At 47.9% G+C, this 25,580-nt stretch overlaps 1 protein-coding gene across 1 annotated transcript in view; it reads right to left on the reverse strand.

The window, feature by feature from the left end:
- LOC131207581 (uncharacterized) overlaps positions 1 to 25,346 on the reverse strand; it is a 97,897-nt gene extending 72,551 nt beyond the window's left edge. The window contains exon 1 of the mRNA XM_058200201.1: positions 24,779 to 25,346. Coding sequence (XP_058056184.1) covers positions 24,779 to 25,346 — 568 coding nt within the window. The remainder of the gene's footprint in view (positions 1 to 24,778) is intronic.
- Positions 25,347 to 25,580: the final 234 nt, after the last annotated feature.

Genomic DNA, 25,580 nt, shown 5'->3' on the forward strand with positions numbered 1-25,580 from the left:
CCGAACAGCTCGATTCGTAAATGTCATGCCGATGCGGATCGATGCAATTGAATATTTTATGCAACTCCCTGAAAGCGAGCCCTCCCATAGCACTGCCTTGCCGCTTTGCTACCGGTCCGAACGTTCGAACGAAACAATTCCCGATTGTGAGTTACAACAAAAAAAGGGAACTTTCTGCAAACCATTATTGCAAAGTAGCTACCGACTACCAATCGATAGTCAGTGGACGAAGAAAGTAATCACGAATGAGACGGAAAGTTGTAAGGTAAACTATTGGCGAGGTTACATAAAGTTTTCGAATAGTTTGCTGTCGGGTGAAGAAACGGGAGCACCCGAAGGTTCGAAAGCAGGGTCGGGGTAAATTGTCACAGTGCATTCGAAGCTGCAGTTCGTGACCTTGAAAAGTCACCAACGGACAAATTCCAATCAGCTCACCGGCACTGGTCTGTACGCCAACTTAAGAAGTTTCAAACAAACGTGCTTCAGTGCTTTTCACAATTTTCAGTGTACAACAGGATGAGGTTGATGCATTACAACGTGCAACTTTTGTTGTTAAGCATAATGTGGTAATACGTTTAATCCTGCATAAGATAAACATTTTCGCAACAGCAGCGGACGAGCGCACTCAACAATTCCACAAAGCTTTTTCGGGAACGAACCACATTAGGCGTGCGGTTTTCGGCTAGTGGACTAACTTCCGTCTCGAGCAAGGCACGGGCAGACGAGCTTTAAAATTACAACAAAAAGTCCGGAGGGATTTTGCTTACACTGGCACATTAAAACTTCCGTTCGTTTTATAAATCATGAAAATTATTGCCTTTTCACCACTGTGTACGTTCGCAGAGTGGTGCGGATGCTCGGAAGAGATTAAACATCGTCGTTCGTCCGTCGTTCTGCAGGAAATTAAAAATCTGCTTCAAAGTGGGTCGTAGGAGAAACGTGGAGGCTAAGAGCAGGGCAAAGATTGGTAGGGTTGGGTTGCACTTCCCGTCGACCAGCTTCGACAGGTGTAACTGAAAAGTTTGCCATTTTGCTGCCTGCGCTTAGCGTGCAAACCGGAAGACCCACCAAAGCCCAAGTTTCTAATCCCCTCCCGAAAGACCGAAGCAAATGTATATAAATGATAACACCGGAGCAGCAGCGGCTCCGGTAATAAGACGCTGCACAAGACGAGAGCAAATCTCATTTGATCCGATTACCCGTCACGAGTCGTCCTCGCCGCATACTCATGTACCATGCATTAGTGGAACCACCACCCGAAGCCATGCGGCCCGTTTCGAGAAGTCTCGTGGGTTGAAAGATTGCACTTCCGGGGGACGTTGCAGCGCCAGTGCAGTAATGAGCGTCGGGCTGCCGGGAAGGACCTGGCCCTCCGGCCACGGCTCCGCGGACTTCGGCAAACAACAATAAATCCCATTTTAAAGTTTATCTCTTCCGCCGTCCACTGGAAGGAGGTCCGCAGGCTTACGGTGCATGCCGCCGTCCGATTGTCTCTCGGTCTCGGGCGGCATTCCTTTCGCTTACCACACACAAGCGAGCTTCGCAAAAAAGTGCTGCCCGGCGTGCCGAAACCAGAAAGCTACGTTAGGGCTTCCTTGAACGGCGAGGGACGAAGGTCCAGTCCGGTGTCGGGCTGTAGAATCGCCAGAAAGCCGAAGGACCTTCGGCGTCCGGCGCTGGCGAAGAAAGTAGCTTCAAGTGGAAAACATTGTTGCCATTATTATCCTCCCATTCAATTTCTCCAAGGAGTGGAACCCCTTCCGGGGGAGGCGATAAAGAAAAACCACACACACATACACACCAAAAGGCATACATACAAAACAACTTTAAGAAATAGATCAGAAGCGGCCGCTTCCTCGGGCAGAAAGTCCTCTGCTAAGAGCATCCCAGGGAATGGGGTTAAAAGAAAGCTTAAGACCTGACACCCGGTGACCAAAGCCAGGAAGCACTATGGACTTAACGGGTGGTTGGCCCCAACAGCACAAATCATGCTGCGCCGCGTTCTTCGTGATCCAACCAAAAATAACATCCTCTTCCCTGTCTTATTGCTCGCCAACACATTGCGCTTTATTTGAGAACGTTGGTTGCCGCGTTCCGTGCTTGTGTTCTGGCAAACTATGTTCTTTGATCCCAAACTCATACCGAGACGACAGTCACAGGGTGTGAACTTTTCTTAACTTCCGATGTTTTCTTTCCCGAGCTTCCCGGGGTGTTCATGTACTTGACGAGCACCACAAAGTTACGAAATTGACAGTTTGCTCCACACGATGATTCGAGTGAAACGACTGATTGTGGACACAATTTACTCAACACAAAAGCTGAATGGCTGAAGCTGGTCAAGTGTCTGATTTACACCGACTTTCAGCCAAAGTTCAAATCAATTTCTAGCTCCTCTAAGACAGAGTGAAGCGGGCAATGCTTCTTCTTTAGCCGAAGAAAAAACTGGTTGAGTTCGCCAAAACACGGTGCCAATAAAAAACGATCGCAACACTTCCGGGTCAGACTGCCGTCTGCCGGTTGGTCGGGCAAATTTATGGCAGCAAATTTATTTCCCGAACGCAGCGCTTTCTTTGTTGCCGCCGAATCCTGCCGCCTGTCTTCGAACCGGAACGGCCCAGCCGGAACGGAAAACCGATGCGAAAAGATTTGTCGATTGCACAACAAACTACATGTTCGCCTTCATAACTTCGACTTTTATTGAAACGCGGCCAAAGCGTTTATGTTACGCGATTTCCTTCGAGCCCGCCACCGGTCCACCGACCGGTTGGAGTTAAACTTGTTATCCTTTTCTCTGGTTTTTTTTCCTCTAGCCACCAAGTGAACAAATCGTTTATCACGAAACCCTTTCCCAGGGAGCCACACACACTAGTTTAGCGGCTCGTGTTCCGTTTAGTCAACATTTTTCACTCGAACAGCTTGAATTAGCTGGCTGTGGCCGGAACCGATTATCGAAAGGGCCTTCCAGTTTTTGGGAAAACTCGGTACTGATACGGGTGGGGGTAAAGAAAAATCTTAGAAACCAACAGCATTCCACAATGCTGCAGACGCTTTTGGCTTCGGCCGATTTCGGGTTGATTCTTTCGGCAGGCTCTTGATGGGTCCTTGAGTGCCTTCGATCGTTCGATCTTCGTTGTCGTTTCATGAATACTTAAAAAGTTTTTCGAACCATTACCGTGAAGTCTCGACAATTGGCTTTAATGGTTTAAAATTCATAATTCTGAACAGTTAAACATGTTCAGTGTTGGTATGTTGTTAGTGGAACTTATCATTGGCAGTGGTTTACGCTTCGCGGTCACTATCTTCCGGCGATCATCTTTGGAGACAAGGACGCATCTTAATAACTCACCTGCAAGTATCAAAAACAAACTGGATTAGTCAGGAGTTCTTAAAATAACAATAGTATTAATAATAAAAGCCACAGGTACAATTTTTAATGTTGGCCCAACTAGCTCTTTATTCAGCCCATTAAGTTACAAGAAACCCGGAACGCTGTCCGTATAATAACAGAACGAGAACCTTAATGAACGCATTTTGGCATTCGACCCACAAAACACAAATTTCTGCGTGCTTCGTATGTCCGATTTTTTGGTCCACATTTCAGTGACATATGGTAAAAAGTTCAACCATTTTGAATTATCAGTACATTTTTGACAGCTCGGATATCGAAAATCGGATATGCGTAGCCCACGGAAATTCAAAAGTTGCGAAAATTTTTGAACACACCTCGTACACCAAAATGTTTAAAAAAATGCAGTTACACATTTCAGTTGAAACACGTTTAAAGCTTTCGCACCCACATCAATGTGTCTTTAAAATAGCATGTTCCACATCGTCCCAAGGAAATGGAGGGAAGCATTATAACCCCAACGAACCTCCAACGAAAGTGGCCTCTCAATGGCGATATGAATATTTTTAACTGACCACCGATGCATGTGTCGCGAATGTGCTTTAATTGAATCAACCGGGTGGTCTCCTGGCCCCCTCGCGACATACCGCGACAGGGCTGATTGGGCAAACGATTGGGCAGCCGTTATTCAGTGTAATCAATGCGCCAAGTGCCAGCTCCTCCGACTGCCCTGTCGCTTCCCCATTGCCGCACAGAGAGAGGTCAATTGGTGAAACATTAATCACTGTACCGTACGATTTATGCACTCGACAAGCGGCAACGGGCGGCGAGAGCATAACGTAACCGACCCGAATAGGAAGCATGGCCAGATCGTCCAACCAGCCGGGTGTGGGGATTTATGTTGATAGAGTTACAGTTATCAATTGATTCAATTAATACTGCATCGATATGCTCAAACAGGGTGCTGGCTTCGGGCATTGCACCGTCGGTCGGGGTTGATCCCGTGGACGACAGGAACCGCGGCAGGACCATCAAAAACCGGATACCGGATTATGCTGATGCTATCCAGTGCGCCCAGTTATGGGACCTCTTCGCTTCGATACTTCAATGACTGGGCTGGGCGAACCAGACCCAGGAAAATAGTGAGCTAGTTAGTCGGTGGATGGTGTTTTGAACATTTTTATTACAACCGACCCCCCAGGCCCCGTTGGTAGCATGCCCGGACACCCAGTGATTCGGACCACGCGTCGAAGGGACTACCGTTGCGGCTGCGCGCTCTGCAAATGGGATTTGTTGCCATAATCGAGTAGAAATGATATAATCAGCCGATTATGAGCCACGGTCCGCCATTCCGGGCGTTGTCTGGCGGGCCGGTCGAAGAGTGGCCACCTCCCGTGCCATGCAGGATACCTACCACAAATCGATCCATTGATTGATTGATAGGCTGATTGATGGGATCGAATGCACAGAGCCTGGGTCTGCCTGCCAAGTGGGCCGCATCTGAATTTACGATTTTCCGGCTGATGATTTGATTTCAGAGCCACACACGCTCGCACAGATACCCGGGGCCATCTGGTACGGTCCGACACACCAACCGGTCGGAAGCCACGCCGGGGTTTTTCGGTCCCGGGGATTAGGACCTCTGCACGCTGTTTGCTCTCCCGGGGGGATCATAAAAATAAAGCCGATGTCAAAATCATCGATAGACATCCTCCGACAGCTCCGGCCGTTGCCGAGATGGCCCGAGACAACCCCGAGATCCCGAGAGCGTGCTTCCGAATCCCGTGCGCCGCCTGGAGACTGAGCTCTGCGCCGCTGGTTAATAAATAATGTGAACTGATTGGAAACGAAAACAGTCGTGCCATTTTGCAGTTCCATCACTCGGTGAAAAGTGTGCCTCACACGAACGGACACTTCCTCCGAAAACGTATACTCGCCACCATCCCAAAAGCGGCCCCTCTTTCTGCCTTCTGTTAGTGTGCTCTCTAGATCCCTCCAGTCGGCATCGGCAAGAAAATCAGTCTCCTTTGCGAGCGAGCACTTCCCACGGCCTACAGCCACCCAAGCAGCTTCGCCTTCACTGTTGACAGAGGCTGTCTGCTCGAGTCTTCATCAATCCATCGCTATTTGCATTCAACCGGTTGCGAAAAAACGCCCGCGTCATGCCCTCGCGATTGGCACTCGTTTAGTCTTCGTCTCGCATCAGGAGCCGGTTCAACAAGAGCCCTCCCCGCGCGACGCGTCCCTGGAGCCCCGTCCCTAGAGTTGGTGAAAGTTTCCTGTCAAACCAGATTCCGTGGAATGTCAACGACATTCGACTTCCTCCGTGGGCCGTGCCGCAGGTTTACAAAGCCAGCGAGAGCACGCGAAAGGAAGTCGCAATCGATGGCGTATTCCGGGAGATTCCGCTCTGGTAGTTCCGTTCGAGGCGAAGCACCTTTAGATGATGGAACACCAAGTTATTAGGTATTTGTTTTACATTTGAATGCTTTATTTGGGTCCGCGTTGGTCTAAGTGAGAGCCAACTTAACTAGACGAAGGACAGTGCAGCGAGGACTAAGCGTTATCGATGCCTGAATTCTCTAATCGGTTAGAGATCGGTTAATAAGACGACTTTGTTGGTTGTTTTAAAAATTTGAATTTTCAAATATAATATACCCTTCTATTCTATGTTTTAACCAAATTGTATACCTTGTTAAAGGTATTCACGAAAAAAATCACTGTTTATTGGCAGAATTTGTGGTTTAGTTTTCATACATTCAACTGCAGGCACCTTGGCGCTTAATTGGAGATTCTGTATTTCGCGACAACGGGTGCCATACGGTAGTATTCGTGAAGGAGAACGCAATCGTGCCAAAGAAAGGATATCACATGAAGCCATTCGAAATACTAGACTAGAACCTTTGATAACTACACTAAAATTACTCTAAACGCCCCAGCGCAGAGCCCCAAACGTTCAGTTTCAGATATTGAAGAAGTCAAAGGTTATGTTTGGCAACTTACAGGCCACTTACAACCTGTAAACACTTTTTTTGAGCTGACAACATAGCCAACCGAATTTGAAGCCCGCATACCGTGAGCGAGACAGAAAAAAAAGTGAGTATTGGTCGGATGTATGACTCATCGACCCGTTTCAATTTATTTCTGTTTCTGAGATGCTCCACCTTAGACTCATTAGAGCGTTGAACGGATGAAAAGTTTGGCCTTTCAAAAACTCTTATCCTTTCTCCCATCGTCTATCGGTGACAGACTTTTACTTCCCGACCGCGGTAAGCGATTGGCATATTTCGATTGTTTCCAACGCTCCAGCTACTGTCATTGTGGTGCGATGGTAAACGGTGAAATAGTTCCGCCAGTTCTCGCCAGGCCGCGCTCGATATTTCCATTAAGAATTCCGGATTTTCTCATAAAAAGGGAAAACGAGCTGGAAACGAGACCGAAGAAGAAGAAGCAGCAGAAAGGAAAGACGAACGCCGCAAAAGCAAATTAACGAATCGCAAGCCATGAATAGAATGTTAAAGACGCTCCGGCGGACCTCCCGAACCATCCCGGTCGAAGGCGAAGATGTTATCGTTGGGTGTAAACGAGTGGAAATTGAGTTTTCCTCTACGGCCTCGGTGGTGCCGACCGCTCCGCCCGTGGCCCCCGGAACAGTTCACTCAGGCATTCCGGTTTGTGGTTTCGGGTGACTTCTGCGGGATTCTCTTGTTCCGTGGGCTTTTTCTTCTGCCGCCGCTGCTGCTTTCTTCATCTTCTGGAGGCGTTTCGCGCTCAAGATTCCGCTTGCGCTGATCGTCCCGCTGATTAGCATTCATGGCGGCGAGCCCCGGCCAGCGCAGCCCGGCCCGAGATGGATCCATTTCAGAGCCAAACCGTATCGCGATGAAGGCGCTTCCCGGACGATGCTTCCCGGACGATGCTTCCCGGGAAGGCAATGAATTGCTTTCGAAATACCAGGAAACCATTAACCGGGCGGCTGTGTGTGGTGGCCGCTCGCCCGGTCCTTCGCGCCCGGCAGCCGGATGATTGATCTGTCTGCCGTCGGCTGGGCTTCCCGGTGGACTTATCGCCCGCTGTCTCGTCTTTATCTGGAATGGGGCTGAAAATTGCTGCCGACCAAAGAGCGCAACCGGGGCCAGCAGCCGGCAATCGGTCACTTAGTCACTCATTAGCGAGCAACACGTTAAGTGCTCCGCGCGTACCGAGAGTGTTGTGCACTAATTGGGTACCTAGTCTTTCTAAGTAACGGTCACATGCTCACCGAAGACACACCTATTAAAAAGGGCGGAAAGTTCCTGTGGCGGAATGCTCCGGAGCCGACTCATAGGTGTGACATTGTTTAATCGGATTTACCAGAGTAATCGCCAAACTTATGAACCATATTTTACGCAGTACTTTTGATCAAAGGCAAAATTATTTTCAGTGCACTCAACAGAGCCAGAGTAAAATGTATACGCTTATGTTACTCGATAGCCGCTTCTTTCACTGAGCAAACCTATTTCCGGCAACTCCCCTAATATTGTGCCCCGCAGAATGTTGTTATCATTTCTTTTGATATGCATGAAGTTCGTCTCGTATCACTTATCCAACCAAGTTGGCACCCGAGCCGGGCCCCGAAGGGCTTCTAATCACTGGAGCAAAGAGGACTCATTACAATCGGTCTTAATTGGATAAGAACATCCCTAGTAATTTGAATAACTTTTACGGGCGCTCATTTTCGTTCCTGCCAGCGAGCCGGCGGCGGTGGCCATGAGGCCGTTTCCCAGCCGTGCTGCCAGTTCCGACATCCACCCATCACGCCACGGCAATGTTTCGCCTCGTCGACCCGAACAGTTGTTCCGGCCCGGGCGAGGTTCTTTGGTTCCCACCATAACTTACCGCGCACCTTTTGGCCGCTCCCTTGCTGCCTTCACCGCAGCCAGCCGACTATTCATCTCGGGCACCTCGCTCGCTCATTAAAGCGTAATGAAGGAAGAGTTGCCAGTCCCACCGAAAGAAACTGCTGCGTTCGTCGTAATTCTCGGAAATTGATTTTCTCCGTTTGCCCTGCCGGACGGGTTGGCCGGTCCCGGAAAACCGAAATAAAGTAAAAAAAAACACACGGAAACTAGGATAGCGAGCGGGTCCCGGTAATGATTTTCGCTCGACCTCGCTTCACGCACCGGCCCTTCGGGTAGCGCCCCGGACGGCGCGCCCGAAGGATTAAAGGTTGTATATAGCACGGCATTATGAATAATTGAATAGTGGACGATTCCGAATGGCCTGGATGTTCGCCTCCGAGCGAACAGGTGCCCGGTGGGCAAGGTTTTCTTTCTCCAATTCGCTTTTCGAGGGTGGAAGATCTGGCGGAATCCGGTCGGCAATGGTTTGAATCCCGAGTGTCACTAGGCGCTGCGCTCGTTGACGGTACCAAAGAGGGGTCCCGCACGGCAGTGACGAATCGATTCTTGCGTCACTCGACACGTGGACTCTGACAGAAGCGCATGACCTTGCGGTGGGGTCGCAACATCGCTTCGGGTAGCGTCTCCAGAGCATAAACCTTGCAAGAAACGGCAACGAAACTAATGAAAGTTCGATTACGCTTCGATTCCTTTGTGTGGCGGTTGAATAAATGGATGAGTTCGATGGGACGTGCTGTGGGTGCTTTGTTGGGCGTGTGCATACGTGTTATAGAAAAGATGCGGAGAACCAAGCCACTAACCTGTGCATTGTATGTTAAAACTTCATTAAGAAAGTTTCACTTATGTTGCCAAACCTGCTCAGACCGATCATTCTTCCCACGGACAGCTATTTACGCTGCTTAAAGAATGTTTGAAATCATTGAAATCTCCCATCGGAGTATAAATTCTAAAACAACTTTGCCTTAAATACGACGACCAACACGTAAACGAAACGAATTCTACCATATGTAAAACAAAACTTAAGGTCGATTGTTGAAACGATCTTTGTCGACTTAACGAAGTCTACAAAGGTTCTTCAAAATTTTCGGAACTCTTCTCACCTGACGACACCATTTGTCCAAAACAGCGCCAAGAACTTGCTTACGTATGCTCGCAAAAAGAAAGGACAGTTGTTCTACAAGTGATACTAGTATTCTACTCGTATTACACATACGAGCACGAATAGTTTCGAAATAGCCAAATAAATGATAGCTGTTTCTGATAGGTGCTATCTTCAATCTTCTAGCCAACACTGCTTAAGCACTGTACAATTATCCTGTTAATAAGGCCACGCATCAAAACAACTTTCAGGAACGCCCTAGACAACGTCGGCAAAGAGCAAAACGACCCACTCGTGTTCAAGACTGGGCAAGACTGAAGACAAGTCTCACGCGCATCTCAGAATAGCGCTCTCTGCACTTGACCCTCCCCCAGCAGGTGTTAGCTTACCAACTTCTGGCACGTGTTCCGACAGTGAACCAGCCGACGGACGAAAAGAAAGAAGCGAACAAATCCCAAGATAACGCCAGGCGTAACGAAGAACAACGAGAATGTGAGAAAAATAACTTGTTCAGCTAATGAGAGTAGCGAAAAAGTTTGCCCAACACATTAAACAGTTCTTCAAACAGCTGGCAGAATGTATGGAGCCGAGCTTTCTTCCATTCTGTGCTGGAAAGTGGCAAGAAAAACTGACGGCGGGAAGCTAAAAATATAGCTGCCACGTAGCACGACGAGGAGAGTGGCCTCAGCACGGTACATACACTTGACTCCCGTTACTTCGCGTGAACTTTTTGGTGAAACTTGTTTCACAAATTTACAAAAGAAATCAGAATAAGTCAATGAGCTTTTAAGAGTCATATTTACGCGAAATAATGCCACAACTATAATGGGAAAAATACGGCCCAGTCCGTTCCTAAATATATAAAAAAAAAAAAAAACTATAATGGGACTTTCACGGTCGATCGATTGAGAAGTCCGGTCCGGCAATGCTTCATCATGCAATTAAGTGGTAAACTTATCGCACTAATCACTTCAGACCATACATCGAACTCTCGGCCCAGGTTGGTGACGTACGATCCTCGGACCATCTACGTCCCACTAATGAGTGCTCCAGAAAAGGGTTTCGTGACATGGTTTTTGGTGGGAAAAAGCTCACACACAACACGCACAGTAACACATTCCGTAATTAAGCACCATCGCCACCTCCGCCACCATCGTCTACGGCCGCACTTTTAGCCACTACATTTCGGTTGAACGTGGTTGCTAAAAGAGAGAGGCCGTACGTAGGACTAAGGGGCAGGCTTGCCCCGAACGGCCCCCGCAAGGCTGAGAGGCCAACGCCAAGACTGGCGGTCCAGAAGTTCAAGTTTCCGACTCTTACAAACTCACGGCGCTCAAGGTTGGCGTTCGGGCGGAGATGAAAGAGAAAGTTTTCCATCAGGTTTTCAACCACTTCCCGGTTGAGGTTTTTCTGTTTCGAGTTTCCCGGGCCTCGCCATCATTTCCCAAACCGTCCATCTCGTTGAAGTCCTCTGGCAACCTGGCGAATACCATTGCCAGGTTCTCGCGAAACACTACACTGTGGATTCAAAGTTTAAGGCCCAACTGTTGAACTGCATCCTTGGGAACTACAAGTAACACTCGAAGACCGATGCAAGCAACACTCATCTAGCCGATGCTGGCCAATTGAGTTCATATAATAAAGCATACAAACGTACAAGACCCTGCAAATGGACGTCACCTTCTTCATAGCCGACAACACTCAAAACAAATCCTTTTTTTTTTCGTCGGCCTTAGCTACAAGGAACGCTATCAGCGGCGTCATCTTTAATCTAAACCTTCATAACTGTGAAAAATATATTTGAAATGATAGTAACTTACTAGTCATAAACTCACGATCGGCCGTGTATTTCGGAACACCGTATGCTAACCTTCCGGCCTAGGATCCCGGCTGTCGAAGGCACAAGTTGTGACCTTCCGAGCACGGTGTTCGAAGTCCTTGTGCTTGCGTGCCCGGCGTAAACAAAGCTGGTTCCGGTGGAAAAAGAACTATTCGCACGCGGAGCTGCCAGGCTGCAATCAGAATGCCGAGAGTGGTGGCCGGGTAGGTAACTGGCCACGGGCATGCCAAAGATGCACTGAAGATGTTGTGCGGATAGGGAAGCTAGGCCGAACGACAAAAATAAACAGAAACCTGAGCCGCCAGCACCACGGAGAACTTCAAGCTTGCCCTCAGCCGCACTGGTGAAGAAGTTTCAAGCCGGTTGGTTCCTTTTCCTTTCCGGGGGCGATGGCAGGCTGGTCCAAAAATCAATACCGACTGAACGGACGTTTAGTTGTAGGCCCAGCGAAAAGGATCCTTTTCTGTAGCACATTACTCACAGGCTCGAGGCCACAAGGGCTTTGATGAAATTCGAGTAAATAGTGATTAATTTGAAAAAGAAACAATTTACTTCCAGACGCTCAGATTGGTAACGCACTGTAAATCTGTCATCTGCAAATTTCCAACATTAAAACAGCACGTAATATAGTTTCACTTTTGCGGTTCTTTCGCAGTACCCAACACTTACCTAGCATCAAATCGACTCCGTCGACCAAAATCCCACTGCCATATGTGGCCGCTTGGGACAGTAATTAATGGCAGGCGAAGTGTTTGACACTTTCATCACATACCCGCAGCTTACCAGGCGGCCCAATTCTTTCCCTTTTCCTATCGATACCTCATTACGGCATAATAATCTGTAAGTCCCTTATAATTAAATTGTCCCACACACCCCACAAAGCTCGCGGCCCGCCCAGAGAGACACCCACAAGTGTCGATGGCCCGATACCGAGGAAGTTCGTCCGGGGTGCGTCGATGTCGACACACAAGCACAATATTCGGGCTCTAACGAGTTCGAATATGCGTGCGAAGAGCGCCGGAAAGCGGACGAAGGACGACGTCGCTGCTGATGATGTGTGTTTGACACCGTCGGTGAAAGAAATTACCGGCGGCACGCAACCCGGCACGGCCAATCGGCAGCAGCACGACGACGACCTCTTCTCGACCGACGGGATTAGTCTGACATTTGATGTCTGACGTTTCGTGTGTGTCTCGCTCTCTCCATGTTTGTGTCCCTCTTCCGTAGTATATGATGAAACGCTCCGATGATAGCATGTGACAGCGAGAAAGGAGTTGGGCATAAAGCCTGCGGGTATTAGCATGTCATAGACGTAAATGTCCTAATAACGCCCCGTGGTGCTTACTCCGTTTTTCCACCCTGAGGTAGTTCCCCCCCGCCGCCCAGGATGGTGACCTACTCTATCGAAAGTGTTGGCTCATCCGCGTCCTCGAACGATTATCGTACACCATTTTTCTGATATCTTTCTCCACTTCCCGTTCCGTGAGCCGAGCTCACGAGCATGAGTCGGTCAATTATTGTTTTGGCCAAGTGCCACCACGCTGCGGTCGCATGGGCAATTATTGTACGCTCCGCACCGCCTCCGCCAGCCGCAAAAGGAAGTAGATCATTACAAGCACATTAGTGTGCGCTTTTTTACCGTGGTGTCAATATATTGTCTCGCACTCCACTTGAATGCGAATGTTCTACAGGAGTTTAATTGCACAAGAGGTGCAATTATGCCATGCTCCATATCGTTTGTGGCCACACAAAAACATGGTTGAGTCGGGGGCACAACACAACATGAGGTTTGTTTTAAATTGCTAGGCATTTGCATTAACGGACTCATCTTGCTGGCATCGCAATTGTCCGATAAATGACAAATTAAACACTAAATGGATGTAGTGGAAAAGTGTGATTTTAGTGAATGAACACAACGGTATTGGTAATTTTTTCGTCACTTATGTTACTTTTGCTTACTGACCCCAGATTAATTTTATTGAAAACGCAACAGGCCGCAAAATTTATAAGAGCTTTACAGTGCACAAATTTTGTAACATCACAAACGTGAAGAAAATGACGCGACATGGAAAACACGACTTTTGGACGAAAATGACACGCAAACGCAACAAAAATTCTCGGATCAGCTAAATGTGTCTCATTACGCCATACCCGAACGTTTGAAGGCGCTGGGAAGGATCCAGAAAATGGGTCCCACATGAACTGAACGAAAGACAGCAAGAAACCAGAAAAACCACATGTGAAATTCAGTTCGGTAGGTACAAAAGGAAGTCATTTCTCCATCGGAAAGTAACTGGTGATGAGAAATGGATTCACTTTGTGAATCCTAAAACGGAAAAACCATGGGTCCGGGACAACCATCAACTTTGACTGCAAAACCAGATCGATTCGGTTAAAACTAAGTGCTGTCTGATGGGACCAGAAAGGTGTGGTGTACCACAAGCTCCTAAAACCTGGTGAAACCGCTAATTCAGATCGCTACTAACACCAAATGATCAATTTGAACCAAAACGACCAGAAAGGGCCGGAAGACATGGTGCGGCAACTTGGCCCCATGATAATGCACTTAGACCCAAAGCAAAACTGCTTCAAGATACAATCAAAGCACTTACCTGGGAGCTACTACCTCCCAGCTGTATTCCCAGGACTTGGCCACTTTCGATTAGCATTCATTTTCATCGATTGGACACGCATGGGCTTAGCAGCACTTCGATTCGAACGAGGAAATCGAAAATTGCATGACTAATTGGTTTGCTTCAAAAGACGATCAATGTTTTTCGGCGTAGCATTTACAAATTACCAAAGAATTTGGAAAAATGTATGTCTAACGATGGCGCATGCTTTACAATAGAATTTTTCATTAAAATAAGTTTTTCATTTCAATTCATTTCAAATGAATTTTTTGACAAAAAATCCAATTTCATACTTTCGGACCACGTAAATGCTACGACATTCAGTCAATGCATAATAAACGCAAAACAAACGCTCGTTTCATAAGTGAACAATGCGAGTAATTAGTGGTCCATTTACAATGAATAAGTTATACGATCAGCATTCTGATAAGAGGACAAAAAAAATCGGAACAAAGGTCTATTAGTCGGATACCAATTAAGTCACTGCACCCGTAATGTGACCCTTAACACAACAACTTCACACCTTGACAGCGGCCGCCACAAGCACCCAAACCCACCGCAAGTAGCATAATTAATAACCAATAGATTGCCTGGCCGGGGGGGTGGAAATAATCAGCAACGAAATATTGTAAGCACCGCAATGACCCGGGGCCAAAAAAGTTTCAATCTGCAACCGATGTACGCATCTAATCGGCTACCGTACGACAATGCGGACATCAGCCAGTCAGTCGATGACGAGGAAAAAAACGATATGAAAAAGGCAAACCCGGCCCGGGGTGAGGCCGATACCTTTTCCGTTTCCGGCTGGCGGCAGGCACCGGGGAATCCTATGCTATCTGCATCGAGGAGACAAATGGCGAGCAGGAAAACATAAATCGTAACCCCACGCCACCCACCCCAGCCACCGGAAACCCCACGGGCGACCCTTTCGCAATCGTCATTCCCGCGCTTTTTGGCCGTCGGATGTTTTTCGCCGGGTCGGAAGGTTATCCGCTTTGGGAGGGGTGGGTCGTCGTCAGTGTAAGACGACGCATTATGCGATTGCGACGCCGATTCCATTCGTCGTCCGCCCCGTGCCTTGGCCGTATGCTTTATCCTTTCCAGCATATTTCCTCGGCTGGAGCCATCTTCCGGGCCTGATGCCGGTTGCCTGCGGAGCCTTTCGCACACACGCACGCCATCGATTCGTGGTGGGGTTCTCTGGGGGCGGGTGGCTTATCTCGCACTGGGTTTCGGAACGAGTCGAGACGCCACCGGAAGTGGCACCCACCAAACGTGAGCGAATAAAACCCTTCACCATGTTGTTTCTTTTCTTGGCCTGTTTTTCCTTTTCTTTATTTTCGGACGATAAACCTGGTCACCGTTTCCTGAGCAAAGTGATATCGACGACGACTCGCTGGTCTGGTAAGTCACGCTCCCCTGTTCCTGGCAATGCCTTCTCCGGTGGCTTTCAGCCGATATTTGGCTATTGGGTGGGCTCCTTCGGAGAAGTACCCAGAAGCCCAACAATCGACCTGCTCGGGTTACCTTAACTTGAGGCAACAATCGTTCGTTCAGGACCCTCTCAGCGCACATTAAGGGGCACGGTATTTTCATACATTTGTCACACTTTGCGGAGGTCGAGGGTGAGCTCCTGGCCCTCGGCCAGGGCAGCCCTCTCGAAGGATCCATCGGAGCTGCGATGGGAGAACAATTATGGGCGATGTTCGACATCATCGACGCAACGTGGATTGCGTGGATTTCGGAAACGGAATCCCGCAAAAAATCCCGAACCAGTACTTCCTTATCCTTTCGATGGCTCGCGGTCATGTTTTTCCATCTTCTGCCCAAAGCGCCCCATTCGGCGTTGCGTTGTAAACGACACATTTGCATTTTGCCCAGTTATTCATCGAAATCCCGTTTGCCGTACCGGTTTTTGGGTGGAGGTTGAAATTTGAAATCACCGGTCCACATCCTGCTGGCATCACAATTTGTTGGTTAGATTTTCTCTCTCTCTGTCTCTCTCCCAGCAATTCGGTCCGGTTCTAAAGCACTTAAGTCCGCCCCCGAAAGAAGGGCAAACAATTTTGCCTCGCAGTTCGTACTTTCATTTAGTTTTCGCAAATAAAAATCTTGCTTTATGCCCTCCCTCCGGACCGTCGCGTGTGCCGATTATTTGTGCCCTCGTGGACCTCACCCACACCCACACACACACCGTTACCATGGAGCCTTCGGCCGGCGCACAAACACACCGCCCGGGACCGCGCATCGACCGCGCGGCGTAGCTTTCGCGGCGAATAATTCATGAGGCGCGTCGAGCGGAAAAAGGTCCCGCGGAAAATCCACCTGCTGGAACTCTCGCGGATCGCGCGGATTATCGGTGGCCGGTTGGTGGCGGGGTGGTGGTGTACCGCGAGCCACGACGGAACGGAAATGGAAGCCGTTTCCATCAAATCGATCGAAATTCGGCACACCGCAATCGCCGAGACGGGCTCGACAGCTGGGTGAGGCGCCTGGCCCTGTTGCCCGCGTTTTGGGCCGCCATCGCTTGAACTGGGCCTTGGGCTTATTAGTTGGTTTTTGGGGCCAGTGGGCCGCCCCGCCGTCCTAACCGCAACGAGTCCGGCCAAACCGGTGACCGGCGGTTGTCGGAGTTGTTGGGATTGAAATTAAAATAAACTCGATTATTGGGACGGGGCTTGCTGGCCTCCCCGGAGAACACGTCTTCTTCTTGGTCGAGGCTCATCCGCATTCGCCTGCAGGCTACCAGGTCGATCGTTGAATTAATCATCCGGCGCTTGGCGTATGGATGTGAATTTGGGTACCAACGATGGGTTTAATCAATGATCGACCCAAAAATGAGAGATCGATTCTTGGCTGAGCAGCCGCTACCCCGGAGCGTGCTACGGGGTGGTTTGTATACGACTGGCACGGTAGGTCTTCGGTCACCAAGAAACCTGTTGTGCCTGTTCAGCCATGCGATGAACGATACATGTTGAGGTAGTTTGGCAACAAAAAGTAGCAAAAGACGAGACGGCACAAATGGCCTAAGTGGCGCACTCTGTCATGCGAGCAGGTGCCGTAGCACTGGGCACAGACTCGAAGATGACGAAGGATCGAATTCACACTCACTTCTCTACTGCCACGAAATCTATGCACACCGCAAAGAAGGAATGAACGATATCGATCGAGACGAAGAGATACGCATGTAAATTCTGCGAAACGACAACCACCACAATCGAAGATTTTACGTTTCTTTTCTTCGATTCGTTTCTCTTGGTTTTATAATTAAAAAACATGAAGAAAATCCGTACGTTGTTTATCGTTGATAAACAATAATTAACTGAACAATTGATTATTGTGATACTATCAAAGATCAATAAACTATGGAAATCCATGAAGTAGTTAGTAACAAAGACTTTACCTTTTCAAAAGCTGCTAGAAAGAACGATTTAAGTACATAAGAATTGTCCGTTATAACAATCCGTTATAATTACAAAAATACCGTCTGTGATATGGAACAAAATTCATACACACAATGCATGACATCGCGTTAGTAATCATGACTAGTATCAGTTGATTTGCTATTGAATAATTTTAAATACCCTGATTTTTGGATCGAATATCTTGGAAAAAACAATTGCCATGAACTTTATCCTTTTTCAAACTTACTTTAAGGCGGTTGAATAATGAAGTGTACAATGCACTTACTTTGTGGCATCTTTGGAATCTGTCCAATAGCTCTCTTATTCATAAGGAACTCCTCCTCAGAATCATTGGTATCGATATTCCATTAATTACTGAAGGACTCAACTATATCATTAACATGTGGTTCATCACTTTCTTCATTAATTGTCTCATCCTCAGTCCCATCCAAATTATTTAAAATTCCTGTCATTTTAAAAGACTTTAAAATGACTTCTTTCTTGATACTGTCCCAAACATGAAACATGAAGTGTGTAACTGGGTCACACTTACATGGTACAAACTCCAGGTCAAACTTCCTTTGCATTCATTTTGGGTTGAAGACAATCACAAAATTATCAAGAGGTTTGATCACAACATTACCATTAAGAAAAAATTAAAGTAGGATTAACCAGTACTACACAAGAAACCCGTTTTTAAGCATGAAACAAACCAAGTTGCTCACCTGTCAAAAAGTTCGACGAATTAAGCGCCAGAGGACACATAAGTATGTCTCGCTCATTGCTAAACACTATTTCGTGAATCTTCACGTTGCACCGTATGCATTGCTGCACAATAAAAAAAGATTAAATCTAAGTCCTAAAAGTCCTGAACCCGAAATAATGTCATCAAAGTTCAACGTAGGTAGGAAATGGCCAACAAGATTCATTCATTGACGGACGTGTTCCCATTCACTCAGAACATTGAAACACTATCCAATCAGAATTAAAAATATGTGCTATTTTCTAAAGAATCAACACCCCACATCTCTGACCCTAATGAGCTCGTTGGCGATAATCCAATCCACCCTACTGCCATGTGTTATGACCTCCTTCATCCAATTGGTAGCCAAACTTTTTAGCTTATTCGTCCCACGCCACGAGGGCCACTTGAACGTCACTGCTTTGAAACGACCACCGCTATGCTTTCCGGTTCAACTGGAGTGTACGAGGAGTCTGGAGTCAGGCGTAATGAAAGTATAAAGGGAGATTTAATGCAGTCCCCAAACAGCCTGTTGATAGACGGCGACGACGACGACGACGACGACGATGATGATGACGACGACGACGGCGAGGACGACGGTCACCACGAGGCCCACGGTACAATTTCTGCCACTCACTGCTGGAACGCGCCCCAATGGTCATCATCTGGCTCGGTTACGTGCAGCTTTTTGCTGCCAGACTATCACTCTCTCCGCTGGTCGAGATTGTAGTCCATTTCGACATGGTGCCGAGCCCGCGTTGCCCTATCAACGGACATCCTCGTCCCGGCAATGCCGGGCCGGGGTCGAAGTGACTCGACGGTGGGCGGCACATACCAGAAGTAAGCGGGCGGAAGAATTATGTGTATTCAATTAAGTCTCGACCGCGGCCCACTTCACTCGCTTGTACTGGCGGCCGAAGGAATGCTTATGCCCGGCGTGTGGAGGCGTTCTCCGGGAATGAATGTCACCATCGGGGATCGGAGGGTCGTGACCATGTTTTGGATGATTGGAACATACCAATGAGCTGTTCCATGGGCCGAGGCCTGTGGGGGGGGACCTTCCAGGTGGGTGCGCTATTGGTTTGATGTTCGCTATGTTCGGTTCCGTGCCTGCTGAGTAGCATTATTGCTTGGCCAGGAAGCAATCGATCCGGTATTTATACGAGATTTTCCCCTTTGGTTAGAGCAGACGCTAGGAAACGCTTGCGAAAGCCGAGTATTCATTATCAAGCACCCGGCTGTAATTTGACAGCATCGTAACTAAAGAGACTACACACTCGCAGCATGTCTCTTATTCTGTTTCTCTTATCTTCAGTATTTAAAGGAAAAGTTTTCATTAATAACAATACCGATAAACGTTTGGCTATTGATTGATATCCTTTTGCCTGACTAATCGGAATAGGTTTTTTTTTTCAATTTGCATAACATTACGATGAAGGAAAAGGCTTTTCAACTATCTTAAGATAGAGAAAGCGATCAACTTGATAGCTAAGCTAAAAACCCTTGCATCTACTAGCCAAACTGACACAATTCGGTAAATCTGCCAAGTTCCCGATGACCACTACGCTGCCGAACGGCTGCCAAACACTACAGTTTCGGTCCGTTCCAAAGTTCCATTCCAAAGGCCTTCAAACTTTGAAGCGAAAACATTCGAACCCCTCGCCCTTATATATAGAGGACCATTTGCACATTTTAGTTGATTAAACAATGTTCAGCGAAGGAAGCCGCCGAGCACGAGCAGTGGCGTGTGCAGGGCCCGGCAAACAACAGCAGCCACGGTCCCGCTAATTATTTCACAAAACTGTTGAAATTGAAACGCTCGGGCTGGAGAGGCAGACAGACTTTAGGCTCCCCGAGATGTTTTCTTCCCGGGAAAGCGTTTAAAGTAAAGTTTGTCGTTCACTTTTATGCTCGTTATGCTCGTTTTTCTCCGTTCCGCGTCACAATAACTGCTGCTGACCCAACGTCTATATACGTAATTAGTTCGTCTCGATGCCCTCCCGACGACTGACCGAACGTAGGCCCAGCATCGGAGCGATATCGGTGGATTGGCCGATTGGCCACCTCCGGGCCAACAAAAAGGGTGTCTTGCAAGGCTAATGGGAACTAATTTGCCATTTTTCTCGTTTTTATCACCCCGAACCAAACCGAACGGTTTGGGGCGAAAACCGGACGCCCCATCAATGGTGGAAAAATCAAAGTGCGTTAAAGTGTTTTCCACAATTTCCCTCCCAATACTTCCATTACGCCACACCCGCAGCTCCGGGGTCCAGGCCCGGGCCAGCCGAACGCGCATTTTTCCGTCCCATTGATGGCCCAATCTGCCATTAAAATTATCATAAATTCTTGCAGGATTTTCCGAATGCTTTTATGCTCACTGGCTCTCATTCACGGCGAAACAACGGGGCTGGCCAGCCGACAGAGCGCGGGAAGCAGCGGCATGCTTTTTTGTTGTGGTGGGCTTATGGCAAAATAAAGAGGGAAATATGAGGTGGACCAGAAAGCACCCGTTGGCCTTGGTTCCAGACATTCCGAGTGGATAAGCAGCAGCACGACACTCGCAATCCACCCCGGATAATGATGATGGCACACTTCCCGGCGGAATCATTGATTGCCTTAATGACATTACTTTCGTTCCCGGTGTGCGTCGGCGTTCGGCCCGAAATCGGTCGATTTCTTCCGATCAACTGGAGCTCTGGAACTTTTCGCCTAAGCTCCGATAGAGTTATGCTTCGAAGTGCTATCAAAATGGCCGTCCCCAAAACTGACGGTCCGTCTCCTTTGTGTCCCGTCAAACATTGGCCGTGTCGAACGCTTTCCAGACGTCGCGCAAGTCGTCGGATCGACCTGAATGAGTGCCTGCCAAATGGTTATAAATATTTTACATTTTTCTTCAAGGGTGCGCATATTTTCATCGCCGGCATGCCGCATTCAGCGCTGGCAAAAGTTGCAGCTGCGTTACTTCCAAGCCCTCGTCGATATCGGAAGTGCTCGACAATACCATTTCGCGCCGCATTCATTCATTCCGGGCGTACGATCAGCTCCGGCACAGCCTGAAAGCCTCCCAAACTGGCTTTTGTTTCCGGCGAGCGGTTGGAGTGCCCCTACAGCCGGCCGACGGAAAGGTCTACTTTTCGTTAAATGGCCCCCGGTTGATCCCGGCAAGGCTCTGGCTAATGGAAAAGAAATGACCCCGCCGCAAATCACGATAAATGACTCGGGGAAAATTGTTTTCAAATGGTCGGTACGACTCCACAATGGCGCGAAGGAAAATTCGCACCCCGAACGGTCATCAACGCGTTGCACGGACCCATGAAGAGGGTTTAATAAGCAATCGTTCTGTCATCGTTCCAGTGCTAATTAACCGAAGTCGCTGATGATGCCGGTGGGCTCGCTCAAAACCATGTAATAAAATTTGATAAAAAATGGTCAAAACTTTGTTATAACTTTTTGACCCACTCTCTCGGTCACACATCCCGGAACAACAATTGGAAATAGAATGTTATGCAAGATTAATGCTTGCTCTTCAACTATCCAATCAAAAAGCCAACTATCAATCAATCCCAATACGCTTCTGACCATTTTTTTTTCGCCAGCCCCACAGCGGTTCTCGGATACCAATTTCACACTTCGGTGCTTTGTCAGCTCCCGAGAGTGGCAGAGAGAGAGAGAGAGAGAGAGACAGAGACAGAAAAGAACAAAGTGTAAAGTGCAGCCACTCGTTACATATCGCTGCAAGCTGCGAGTGGGCCGGACTTCAAAGGAAAATTACATGGCTGTCTTTCAAAGCACCGCAAACCGCGGTGTTTCGCAGTCCGCAGCTGAGAAACTCATTTAAAAATGTGGTCCACAAAAAAAAGAGTTGATTTTCATGCCTGTCATCCACGGGAACGTGTAAAGCGAACATCAACCTTAACGATATATCTTCATACAACGTTAACGGATGCTAAAGCGAACGGTCAGAAATGGAACTGCAAAATTTGCCTTTGATAACGTCACAGATTAAACTACATGACTAAAAAAAATTCTTATAAACAGACCGTTATTGAATTAAAAGTTTAAGATATTTTAATGGCTCAATTTGCACTTCGCTTGCAATTTTTTGTTGTAGAACTCGGCCGGCGCACTATGGGAAAAAGTCGGACAGAAAGCGATTTCGGCGAGTATTTTAGTTATACAATATTCTAAGTATTTCCTTAAAATGAATAACTTAGCTATGACAATGACCAAATGTTTAGTGTTGGTCAAAGACTTTTTGGGTTGCACGAATTTCAAGAATTAATCTGTCAAAGCCAAAAGAGTGATAAAAATGATTCTTTTAAGCCAACTATTATTACTCTTCGATATGCAAAAAATAAATATTCACATTTCGCATTTCTTTCACATTTTTTTCATTTTTTCTTTTACATATTAGTGTAGAGCACTACAAAACATTGGCAGTGCAGCAAAACAATGTTTCGCGTCATTTTGCCTTAATTAAGATCACTCTTTTATGTACCAGAAACGCCTGGTCTCTTGTAAAATAGGTACCAATGGCCATACGAAACATAACACTGCCGTAATGATTTTTTGAAGTACCTCATCTTGTTTTCTATTTTTCAAATGTTTTGTCCATCTAGCATAGCATTGTTCTTTTGTGCAATTTAGGGTATATAAGTGATTGATTTCATCAAAGTAATTGACGATAGTTCTGAGATTGAAAATATTGGAAACCTATTTTCGGCCCCGAGTATAGCTCGAAGGTTCTTGAAGGAGCTTTGTGCCCATCAGAAGCAAAATGGGTGAAATTGAAAATTTTATAGAAGACAAACACAGTCTGGAAAAACTGATTGAATTGGCAAGGAAAATAGAGAGCCTAACTAGTTGGTACGCTTAGGACGTTAACATTTTAGGAAGACGCATAAGTGATACGATTTTTATCAAAATTTAAATATTTGGAGAAGAATATCCATTAAAAAGTTTTAACTATGGTTAATATCTGAGCGGTTGTCATGCCGATTGCATAGCTTCGGGCGTTCAAATACTTTGAAATATCAAAAAAGATTTATTTGGTATTCCTGAACGCGTGTATTACAGATAAACTAGCTTAAAAATAATCCGTAGAATCTTCCTGAAACCATCAATGTCTACCTGGCCCATAGACATTTCCCACAGTAAAGCATCTCTATCCGCCCAACGTCAAACGTTAAAGCTAAACTATTCAATGTAATCAATGTGACACATCAATCTATAACAGTGACCCGTTAGTAATTATGGTTCGTCTTCTTCACCACAAAAAATACAGCACTCCGGGCACCCGTTAGTTAACGGAACTTGGAATGTTAACGCAGTTAGAGGAAAGTTGGTTTTTATTTTCAATTTTGCTCTCTAGTTTACTGCGTGAAGTTTGTTGAGTCAACGACAGCACTCCCTAGACTATTCAAAAAGATTGATTCATTGAAGTTTGAGTCAGCTGCCAGAATAGATTTCTGTCGATTTTACCACCCACGGTTTAGGTTTAAGGTTAAAATGCCGCAAAACTTTTCTCCCAAACCTCGAAAACCTGCCACGTATATCCTTTCGTCCGCCCGGGGAACTGGCCACGAACAAACACTTGCACCGTCGTCTTTATTATCGCAGATAAGTTCGACCCGGGGCAGAAAGCCGTTCGTTGCAAGCCCCTTTCGAAGCTCACTCACTGAGCGCCGTGATCCCGGCTGTCGTGTATCGGTCACGCTACATAAGACCGTGAGACGATGGGAGTTGCCAAGAAAAAAAAAACGAGCCACTGAGAAAAAAGGCTCCGGGGAACCTTTTCGGGAGCGTAACCCGACCTTTTTATGTCACAAATGGTGTGTTCTGCGACCACACACACATACACACGCTAAAACACACTAACAAACACCGTTCCACCGTTCCTTCTTTCCTTCGAGGCCTTTTAACACCTGCGCGGGAACCGTTTTGTCTGGCGGCGGATTTTGCCGGTCTGTCCACCGTTCTCTGGGCCGAAACTTTCATCACAGACACCACCACCGAAGCTCCCGGGATCCCAAAGTCTGCCCGGTATCGGAGGTGGGTTTTATTTTTGCTGTCCGTGGCGCTAAGTTATGTTGCAGATAGTGTAAAGTAAATGGTGGAATCGAAAAACGGAACCTCGAAAAAAAACGGGAGGCGGCTCACGGGCGTGTACGAGCCCGAAACGGATGACCTATAAACATTCGAATGGTATAATTCATAAAAATAATCGCTCGCAACACTACCCAGTGGCCGCCCGTAGGGGCCAAACGTATTAAAAATAGATGAAATATGAGATAAGTTCCTGGCCATTCTTATTCACCCGAGCATCGCTCGCCAGCGTTGGTGCTGTTCGGTTATTGGCGTTGGTCGGGTCGGAATTTCGGAATAGTTTTTGCACTCAAAACAGAAAAATGACGGTAGCGAAAACAAAAATTATGTTTCGATGAGAAAAAATGACTCGTAAATAAACAGGGCTCCGAAACAAATATGCTCTCCCGCTGAGGGAAGAATTATGTCGGACCGAGCCGAGGGTGCTGAAAAACGACAACTAGCGGCTTGAAGGCTTGAATGTGTTAAAGAAGGGACCAATTCATTCGTGAAGGCCTAACGGGGTGCGCCAGGACGAAGGTGCCAAATTATTTGCCGTCTTAACAACATCATCCCTACATCAGCCCGCCACGGGAAAACTCCTTAACGGCAGCGGCCAGGTAATTAGCGATTTGTGAAATTGGCGTAACTAATAGAGTGTGGCCTCGTCAAGGTAAAACCCAATCATCCCACCGCCCTCCACCACCTCCCCAACGGAGCATAACTCACCAGAGTAACCGATGTGCATCGGTCGCGAAGATGACAGTTGATTACCGGCGGCCCCGGAACCGGCGCCTGGGCCGGAGAGGCCCCCGCTACTGCTACCGCCGCCCAGCTCGCCGCCAGGCCCTACCCCGCCAGCTTCGGGCCCCGCACCGCCGCCGCCGCCACCGGTCTGGAACGAGGAGGTGGAAATCGTTGTCGTCGGGTACACCGGACCCGGAAGCGCGTCCAGGTCGGGCATCGGTGGATAGACGGGATCGCAGCATTCCCGCTCCGGGAACTCGCTCCCACTCACGACTCCCGGGTTCGAACCCGGGCCGCGTGGCACATCAAACGGTGGCCCGAGCAGTGCTGCCAGCAGCACCGTCGCCCCGAACGGCAGCCAGCCGCGACCCGGGCGGGCCGACACCTTCGTCCTTCTCCGACCGAACGGCCGCCAAACACTGCCATCCGCCGCCGCCGCACACTCTCCCACCCCCGCTATCGCACTCGGCCCTTGACACTGCGTTACTGTCGCTTGCACTGCTGCCGCTGCTGCTGATCGCTGACGGCTGACTTCGGAACGGGCTCTCATTTTCCGCGAATCTTCTTCACTCCGGACTCGCTCATTCTAGTGAGCCTGCAAACTGCGGAACTGCCACTCTGAGTCGTGTTGTTTTGGGGGCCTCTTCCGGCGCCGCTGCTTCTTCGCCTCGCTCTTTCACTCCGGCGCAAGGTTTTCACCCCACGGCCTATGGGACGGAGAAAAACGGAATGACGGTCTCCGAGTCACCGAGCACCAGACGGTTCAATCAGGGCCTGGCCTGGG

This window comes from Anopheles bellator, chromosome 2 (assembly GCF_943735745.2).
Source record: "Anopheles bellator chromosome 2, idAnoBellAS_SP24_06.2, whole genome shotgun sequence".
Lineage (NCBI taxonomy): Eukaryota > Metazoa > Arthropoda > Insecta > Diptera > Culicidae > Anopheles > Anopheles bellator.